Source organism: Echiichthys vipera, assembly GCF_963691815.1.
Source record: "Echiichthys vipera genome assembly, chromosome: 13".
NCBI classification, from domain to species: Eukaryota; Metazoa; Chordata; class Actinopteri; order Perciformes; family Trachinidae; genus Echiichthys; species Echiichthys vipera.
In genome coordinates, this window is record NC_139838.1 from 29,845,279 (window position 1) to 29,854,649 (window position 9,371).

General features: G+C 43.2%; 2 protein-coding genes across 2 annotated transcripts; both read right to left on the reverse strand.

Moving 5' to 3' along the window:
• Positions 1-3,092: 3,092 nt before the first annotated feature.
• LOC310956066 (uncharacterized protein) lies at positions 3,093-5,139 on the reverse strand. Its single transcript, XM_083926184.1, has 2 exons — positions 4,795-5,139; positions 3,093-4,294 (listed from the first exon to the last, which is right to left on the reverse strand). Exons 1-2 carry the CDS (start codon positions 5,132-5,134, stop codon positions 3,192-3,194), a joined length of 1,443 nt encoding a protein of 480 aa, XP_083782310.1. The 5' UTR covers positions 5,135-5,139; the 3' UTR covers positions 3,093-3,191.
• Positions 5,140-5,168: 29 nt separating this feature from the next.
• On the reverse strand, positions 5,169-8,830 carry LOC310955439 (uncharacterized protein; the record flags this gene model as incomplete). Its single annotated transcript, XM_083925256.1, has 4 exons — positions 8,514-8,830; positions 6,300-7,106; positions 5,346-5,715; positions 5,169-5,226 (listed from the first exon to the last, which is right to left on the reverse strand). The coding sequence occupies exons 2-4, from the start codon at positions 7,033-7,035 to the stop codon at positions 5,169-5,171; spliced, it is 1,164 nt and encodes a 387-aa protein (XP_083781382.1). The 5' UTR covers positions 7,036-7,106; positions 8,514-8,830.
• Between the last annotated feature and the right edge of the window lie 541 nt (positions 8,831-9,371).

The following is a 9,371-nucleotide window of genomic DNA, read 5'->3' on the forward strand; positions in this document are numbered from 1 at the left end:
TGGAGAGATTAGATCTCCACACTGGCCTGGGAACGCCTCAGGATCCCCCAGTTACAACTGGTTAATGTGGCCCGTGAAAGGGAAGTTTGGGGTCCCCTGCTAGAGCTGCTTCCCCTGCGACTCGACCCCAGATAAGAAGTTGAAGATGAGTGAGTAATGATGATGAGTCACAAAAATCCGATATCAGTCAAGCCCAGCGTTTAACATGATGGATCTTCCAATTGCACTGAGGACAAAGTGCAGAACATTTTGCCTGATACTGTATTATACGTATATTTATACATGCAAAAGATCACTGACGATGTCCTCCCTGCTGACACCACCAGGGTTAAAAAAGGAGCTCATCACACTTCGCTACACCAAGTTTAATAAAGTCACGTTACTTTTATTTTGAAATCCGGCCGATTATACGCCGTGTCTCGGTCACACACAGATCATGAATGGCGGTTCTAGTCTGTAACAGTAAACAGAGTGAGAGGCTCTTTATTGTGAAGGGAGCAAACCTGCTGTGTGGAGCCGCAGCTGAGGGTCGGAAACAGCGTCCAGTAGCTTCTGTTGTCGCTCCTTCTCCTCTTTTGAACGACAAAGTTCCTCCTCGTACTCTGCTATCGTTCTTTCAAAGAGCCCAAATATCTCTTCAGCAGCCAAAGTGAGGCGCTGCTTCACCAACCACCTCACCCTTTGGACTTTACTCATTGTGCTAACTCACAGCTAGCACGCTAAGCTAACTCGGATATCTCTCGATCTACCGGGAGATGAGTCAGAGGTGAAACCTTCAGAATAAAAGATGAAGAGCACAAAGTTCATTCAGACAGGATTATCCAGAGGCGGTGATGATCAGTGCTGTTGGAGCTCACACACACTTTCTAAACACAACAAAGGACTCTGCTAACACACGTCTGTGCCGGACGCCATTTTGATCGCAGTGTGGATTTCGTCACCGTTAAGAATACAGCTTCCGGGGCAGAAGACAGGAAGTTACTTTATCCGGAATGATCACACTGGTTTCAAAATAAAAGTCGAGATGTTTTTTCCCCAATATAGAAATATATTTTAAAGAACAGCTTTACAAGCACTCAATTGGCTGACAAGCATGAGAAACCTTGTACTACCAGAGTATTCTTAACAAAAAAATATTTCTTGCTTTAAAGAACGAAATAATGAAACTCAGTCTTGAACTTGCAAACAAATCATCGACACGTTTCTCGCTACAAGGTCCAAACAAGTTTTTTTCTGCAGTTTTCAACCACAACCTGGGCCGTCCTCAGGGAATCTCCTGCTCTGATCTCATGCAGATGTTAAAATGTCATCAATGTTCATCTCCTTCCAACCATCACCATCTTCAGTCTCAGGTTCAGAAGAGCAGGATTTCCAGTTTCAGGGACAACATTTAATAAACCTCTCCATAGTTTTAAAGGACCCTGTAATAAACTGTCCATGGTCAGTCACTACATATAAGTACATGAACAGAACTGTGTAGTAAACATTACTCCAAATGTAAACTATTGTATGATAAGCAACATTTTTCGATACCTCATTATTGGATATGTTAGTATTCAGAGTATTGTTAACGATTTTATTATAATCTCCTTTGTGGATGCAAGGCTGAAAAACAATGCTGCAACATAAGTATGTAAGTAGTGTATGATTTACATGTAATATAAACATTATCACACGATGCATATTACATTACGTTAAGTACAGCACATTAACTTGTCGTCATGTCACAGGACATAGACGATTACTGTAAAAATGTATCTCATTGACGTATGGCTGAGATGGAGTGGACACGGGTCGAGTCTTGCACCCGCAATTTTTGGATTTCACGTTTCAAGACCCCAAAAGTCACTACAATAGCAATATTAGTCATGTTAGACGGCTACACCACCAAATCACTGTTATGTGAATTCAGATCATCTTTAATCGGCCTCTGTGCCGAACATTAGAAGCTCGTTCTCATGTGGATTTCAGCTCGTTATTATATATTTTCTTCACAGCTTAATTTTTTTTGTGTTGGATTTTTATCACTCACCGTCATCGGGTTATCTGAAGTATTCTTGTTCACTGTTGGGTCCAAGGGCTTTACTGAAGCCCGATCTGTATCGATACAGCATTGCATTCAGCACAGGGTGTGCTGTGGGTTTCATACATGCATTTTATTCATCTTATCTGATATAGAGAATTACACTGATGGCCTGCATGCCCTATGGCATCTTGAAGCCCTCTGCTGGCTAAATTAATTCATTGTCTGGAAATAGCATTAGTAATTTTTTTTTACTATTATCCTCATGGGACTCAAGGAGTCAAACGCTGCTGGAGAGTGCAGGAAAGTTTTTATTTTCTATAGGAGGTTAAATACCTGGATCTCCACACCAGTTAGTTGGACCAGTCCCAGCCTGGTCCTGGTCCTGGTCCAGTCCTAGCCTGGTCCTGGTCCAGTCCCAGCCTGGTCCTGGTCCTGGTCAGATGCGTACATGAACTGATGAAGCCTCTTGGATGAGAGGTGAAACGTCTTCCTAGACAAACAACCAGTCCAGTTGTTTTTGACTGAAATTGCTTTGAGGATAACGATGACCTGGACGAATGAGAACATTCACAGGCCTATTCTCTATAGGAGTATCTAAAAATATTTTCACCAATGCTTAATTGGCTAAGATATACCCTAGACACAGTGATGCCGGTAACCGCTGTAAGCAGTCCCCAGCTGACCACGCACACATGTTCTGGACGTGCCCAAAGCTTTCTGAATTTTGGTCTGATATATTTCAAACCCTCAAACTCTCAACACTAATTTGGGACACGATCCCCTGGCTGCTCTTTTTGGGCTTCCTCCGTCCAAAAATCTGACCATTACTACACAACATGTCCTGGCATTTACCACCCTGCTCACCAGATGTAACATTCTCAATTAACGGAAACATGTTTGTACTCATAATAGTTGGATATGTAATATTTTACAATGTCCAAGGATAGAGAAGTCAAGGTTTTCAAAGAGGGGAACTTTGACAGCACTGTATAACTGTCAGACTTTTTTCTTTGTACTTTGCAGAATTTATTTCTTATTTAAATGTCTGATTCTGACTATTATGTCTACATGTTTTCCGTGATCGTTGAAATGAGACAAAAGTGTCCAGTCTTATCATCAGTTAATTTCCATCTGGATCTGAGTTCCTGGCTAACTCTGGTCCTCTTCAATCCTCTTCATCAGCTGTCTCATCTATGTGAGTTCTCAGGTGACAAACTAGGTTTTGCTTGAGAGAGAATCTTTTACTGCAAACTGAGCAGCTGAACGGTTTCTCTCCCGTGTGGCATCTCATGTGTGTCGATAACTGAACCCTCTGTACAAAAGATTTATTACAGACAGAGCAGCTGAACGGTTTCTCTCCCGTGTGGCTTCTCATGTGTGTTGTTAACTGAACTCTCTGTGCAAAAGATTTCTCACAGACTGAGCAACTAAACGGTTTCTCTCCTGTATGGATTCTCATGTGTGGCTTCAGATCACACTTCCACGTAAATCCTTTATTACAAACTGGGCAGCTGAAAGGTTTCTCTCCAGTGTGGCTTCTCATGTGAGTCTTCACACTTTCTGCTCGTGTGAATCCTTTATCACAAACTGAGCAGGTGAAATGTTTCTTTCCTGTGTGGCTGTTCACGTGTCTCTCTAAATGTATTTTCTGTCCAAAAGATTTCTCACAGACTGTGCAGCTGAAAGGTTTCTCTCCCGTGTGGATTGTCATGTGTGTCTTCAGATTTTTCTTCAAACCAAATTGTTTCCCACACTCCGAACAGCTAAATGATTTCTCACCAACATGACATCTCCCATCATCGACAGGAACTTCATCACTTTCTCGAGTGTTTAAACCAGACTGAGGTTCTTTTGTCTCCTTCCAATCATCACTGTTTTCAGTCTCATGATCAGACGCGTATCCAGGCTCATCATCACTATCTGGTTCTGGTCTATTTGGATCAGAGTTTCTTACTGGTTCTTGTCCATCACCGTCCTCTCCAACTGCTTCTGCTTCCATCTGTTCAGTTTGTCTTTGTTGAAGATGTGAGGACTGAGCTGCCTCTTCATCTTCTTCTTCTTCACTCTTTACAGAGGCTGGAAAGAATGTGAACTTGATGATATCAGCCTCCTCCAGACCTTGAAGGTGCTCTCCCTCCTGGCTGGTCCACAGTTCCTCCTGTTCCTCTTTGATGTGTGGGGGTTCTGGGTCCTCCTGGTCCAGACTGGAGCTGCACCCCTGCTGCTCAGTGGGAACCTCTACTTTAACCACCGACAGCTGCTGGACGTCTGCAGGACCGAATGAAACAATAATTAGTGCAAACACCAGATGTAGTTTGTATCCTCATGAATGGAAAAGAAGCGATTCAGACAAAAAACATTAATAATGTGATCAAACTTTTTCTGAATGTGTTCAGGAAGTTCAGCTGATGAACTGTAAACAAACTTCTGCAGGTGAATAAAGGTTCAGATTAAAATGGAGGACTGTGGTTCAGTAAGTTTGTCTACTCTATCTTTTTCTTCTTCTTTGTTTGAAAGCTGAGTATGAACCTCGTCTGACGTCTGCTTGAAGACTTACTTAAAGTTAGTTTAACTTAACATTAGACCAGATCACATCACTATCTTGTGGTTATCTGGCTACATTAACCCTTACAATCACAGTCATGCCAAGAGTTGACACAACGACGATGAGTATAAACTTGATGTGTTCAGCCCTGACAAGTTTACATGCATGTTGCCGCTGACTGGATACCACCTCTGACACACCCACCTAACAGGAGGAAACAAACCTGTGTGGCTTCTCATGTGCGTCGCTATATTTACACTCTGTGCACAAGATGCTTGGATGGTTGTTTTTTCTCCAGTATGAGTTCTCATGTGTCCCTTTAGCTGAGATTTCCATGTGAATCCTTTATCACACACGGAGCAGGAGAAAGGTTTCTCTCCTAAGTGGATGTTCATATGTGTCTTCAGGTATTCCGTTCGCGTAAATCCTTTATAACAAACTGAGCAGCTGAATAGTTTCTCTCCTGTATGGATGCTCATATGAGACTTAAGCTGTGCATTCCGTGTGAATCCTTTATCACAAACTGAGCAGCTGAAAGGTTTCTCTCCTGAGTGGACGCTCATGTGTGTCTTCAGATATTCCGTTCGCGTAAATCCTTTATAACAAACGGAACAGCTGAAGGGTCTCTCTCCTGTGTGGATGCTCATGTGCTTCTCTAAATGTTCATTCCGTGCAAATGTTTTACAACAAAAAGAGCAGGTGAAAGGTCGTTCCCCTGTGTGAGTTCTCATGTGTCTCTTCAGAAGTGTCTTGGTGCCAAATCTTTTCCCACACTCAGAACAGCTAAATGGTTTCTCAGGTTCTGGACGTCTTTCTGGATCTGGGTTTCTAACTGGTTCTGGTCCTCCACATTCCTCTCCAACTGCTTCTGCTTCCATCTGTTCAGTTTGTCTTTGTTGAAGCTGTGAGGACTGAGCTGCCTCTTCATTATCTTCTTCCCTCTTTACAGAGGCTGGAGAGAATGTGAACTTGATGATATCAGCCTCCTCCAGACCTTGAAGGTGCTCTCCCTCCTGACTGATCCAGAGTTCCTCCTGTTCCTCTTTAATGTGTGGGGGTTCTGGGTTCTCCTGGTCCAGACTGGAGCTGCACTCCTGCTGCTCAGTGGGAACCTCTTCTTTAACCACCGACAGCTGCTGGACGTCTGCAGGACCGAATGAAACAATAATTAGTGCAAACATCAGATGTAGTTTGTATCCTCATGAATGGAAAAGAAGCGATTCAGACAAATAACTATTAATGTTGTGATAGAACTTTTTCTGAATGTGTTCAGGAAGTTCAGCTGATGAACTGTAAACAAACTTCTGCAGGTAAATAAAGGTTCAGATTAAACTGGAGGACTGTGGTTCAGTAACTTTGTCTGCTCTGACTTTTTCGTCTTGTTTGTCTGAAAGCTGATTATGAACCTCCTCTGACGTCTGCTTAAAGGTTCACTTAAGACAGAATATTTCTACATTAAAATACAATAAAAATGTCTCAAACCCTCTCTCAGGTTTGTGAAATATTTGTTCTTATGAAAACAAAACATCTCGATCCTGATGACATCAGACCACATCAGACCACTACCTTGTGGTTATCTGGCTACACTAACCTTAACTATGACAGCCATGCTAAGCATTCACACGACAACCTCAGGTATAAACTTGATATGTCCTGACAAGTTTGCATGCATGTGGCCGCTGACTGGATACCACCTCTGACACACCCACGCAACAGGAGAAAACAAACCTGTGTGGCTTCTCATGTGCGTCGCTAAATTTCCACTCTGTGCACAAGATGCTTGGTTGGTTGGTTTTTCTCCAGTATGAGATCTCATGTGTCCCTTTAGCTGTACTTTCCATGTGAATCCTTTATTACAAACGGGGCAGCTGAAAGGTTTCTCTCCTGTGTGGATGCTCATATGCCTCTCTAAATGTTCATTTCGTACAAATGTTTTACTACAGAAAGTGCAGCTGAAAGGTCTTTCCCCTGTGTGAGTTCTCATGTGTCTCTTCAGAAGTGTCTTGGTGTCAAATCTTTTCTCACACTCAGAACAGCTAAATGGTTTCTCACCAACAGGACATCTCCAATCATTGACAGGAACTTCATAATTTTCTTGAGAGTTTAAACCTGACTGAGGTTCTTTTGTTTCCCTCCATCCATCACTGTTATCAGTCTCAGGATCAGAAGAGTCTCCGGGCTCATCATCAGAATCTGGTTCTGGTCTATCTGGATCTGAGTTCCTAACTGGTTCTGGTCCTCCCCAGTCCTCTCCATCAGATTCTGTTTCCATCTGTTCAGTTTGTCTTGGTTGAAGCTGTGAGGACTGAGGTTTCAGTTCATCTTCTTCTTCACTCTTCACAGGGAAAGGAGTGAATGAGAACTTGGGATTAGTCTCCTCCAGACCTTGAAGCTGCTCTCCCTCCTGATTGGTCCAGAGATCCTCCTGTTCCTCTTTAATGTGTGGGGGTTCTGGGTCCTCCATGTCTAGACTGGAGCTCCACTCTTGCTGCTCAGTGGGAAACTCTTCTTAAACCAACGACAGCTGCTGGACATCTGCAGGACAGAAGGAAACACACATAGAGGAAAACTGTGATTTCATGCTCCCTAGGGGTGTAACAGTGTGCATATTCATCCCTGTTTGATATTTTGTTACATGTACTGTACTGCACTGAAAAGAGTCCACTGAGAATATTCTAGCTGGCTTACTTACTTCCACTCCAGCGCTCAAGCTGTAGACTGATGATTACACCTTGAGGTGGACAGACGGACGAATCAGTCAGAATCAGTGAATCAGTCAGCTCTTATTGATCAGATTTGTTTGCATTGTTAATATCAAACTCTCTTTTCTGTAGCTGTGGACTGACGTTCAGTCTTTGGTTTGTCTGAGAATAAGAAAATAAGTAAACTGCAAGAACACATTTCATTTTCTCCTTGATCTGTATACTGCATATTACTATTGTGATTTGTTATTTTATCAGCCAACACTTCCACATGCCAATTGCACTGCACCACCGACACTTCCTACGCTCTGTCTTGCGCAGCTGGCATTTTCAGTTCAGGGTACTTCCCTTTAGCCTCTCTCTAAGGGTATACACCAGGGTTGTGCACCACCCGTCTCAGGTGGCCCAGGATATGGCTCTGCTACTCTTGCACATGGCCCAGCTGGGCCTGATGGTGAATTTCCCAAAGAGTGCCTATACCCATCCGACAGGTCATATACCTGGGGATGGCCCTAGACGCGGATGCTATGAAGGCCTATATATCATCCTAGCATGTAGACAACATCCTCCTCCACCTTCCCTTCTTCGGGTGGGGCAGGATGGTGTAATTCATTCGATACCCCCACACAAACACTTGCGTTCCACATACACTCGTACTAACCCCCCATGCCCACACACCTTACATTTGCACATACCACTCTAACCTGGCTGTGAACCTCATACATGCATACTTTGCATCACATTTGCACCTGTTTAACGTGTACTGTACATATTGGTTGTCTTTTTGTTTTTTATTGTTAGGTTCATAACTTATTCATCTATTCCATGGGTGTCAAACGGATCCAGTAAAGGGCCGTGTGGCTGCAGGTTTTCATTCCAACCAATCAAGAACACACCTGACTCGACTTACTCAATCACCTGAACTGTCTTCACACAGTTGATTTGTTGAACCAGGTGTGTTTTTGATTGGTTGGAATGAAAACCTGCAGCCACACGGCCCTTTACTGGATCAGTTTGACACCCATGATCTATTCTAAGTCACTCTTTTCTTTCCTTTTTGTCATTGTGCAATGTCTGCCTTACCTTTAAATACCGCCTGGGATAAATAAAGTTTTCTTGAATCTTGTCACTTTTATTTTGAAATCCGGATGTATTATTCGCCGTGTCTCCGCTCACAACCAGATCATGAATGGTGGTTAGTAAACAGTGCGGGGTGTTGTTTGTTGTGAAGGGGACAAACCTGCTCTGTGGAGCCGCAGCTGAGGGTCGGAAACAGCGTCCAGTAGCTTCTGTTGTCGCTCCTCCTCGTGCTCTGCTATCGCGATGGAGAAATCGAAACTTCATGAACCAAACGGATGCAGCTGCGTCATGAATGACTCATTGCCTCCAAACACGTCACACAGTCACAAGAATGAGGACGAGAGGCCTGAAAAACCCGCGGAGACGCAACGAGGCCTCGCTGCGTCACAAAGCAGCCAAAGTTAGTCGCTGCTTCACAAACCAAGCTCTCTGCGTTTGGACTTCACTCTTTTCCTCCACCCACACTCCGTCACAAAAACCAAACTCTCCCTATGACTAGCGCCCCGTTGCTAACTCACAGCTAGCATGCTAAGCTAGCTCTGATATCTCTGGATCTACCGGGAGATGAGTCAGAGGTGAAACCTTCAGAATAAAAGGTGAAGAGCACAAAGTTCATTCAGACAGGATTATCTAGACACACAGAGGCGGTGATGATCAGTGCTGCTGGAGCTCACACACACTTTCTAAACACAACTACCGCTCACACACGTCTGTGCCGGACGCCATCTTGAACGCAGTGTGAAGTTAGCCGCAGTAAAGAATACTGCTTCCGGGGCAGGTGCGTTTTTGAGGTTCAAAATAAAAGTCTAGAAAAGTTAAATCTATGTCCTGAGAAAACCACACAAAGGAAGACAACGGATATAAAATATTAAAGAATAACATGCATTTAACCGTAAACTTAAACATTTATCTACAAACTCAGTGCTGGAAAAACTTTTACTGAAGTTAAAGTAGTAACGTGTAAAAATACTGTTTTAATCAAAATGTTACTCTAAAAAAAGTTTTTTAAAAAATGTAT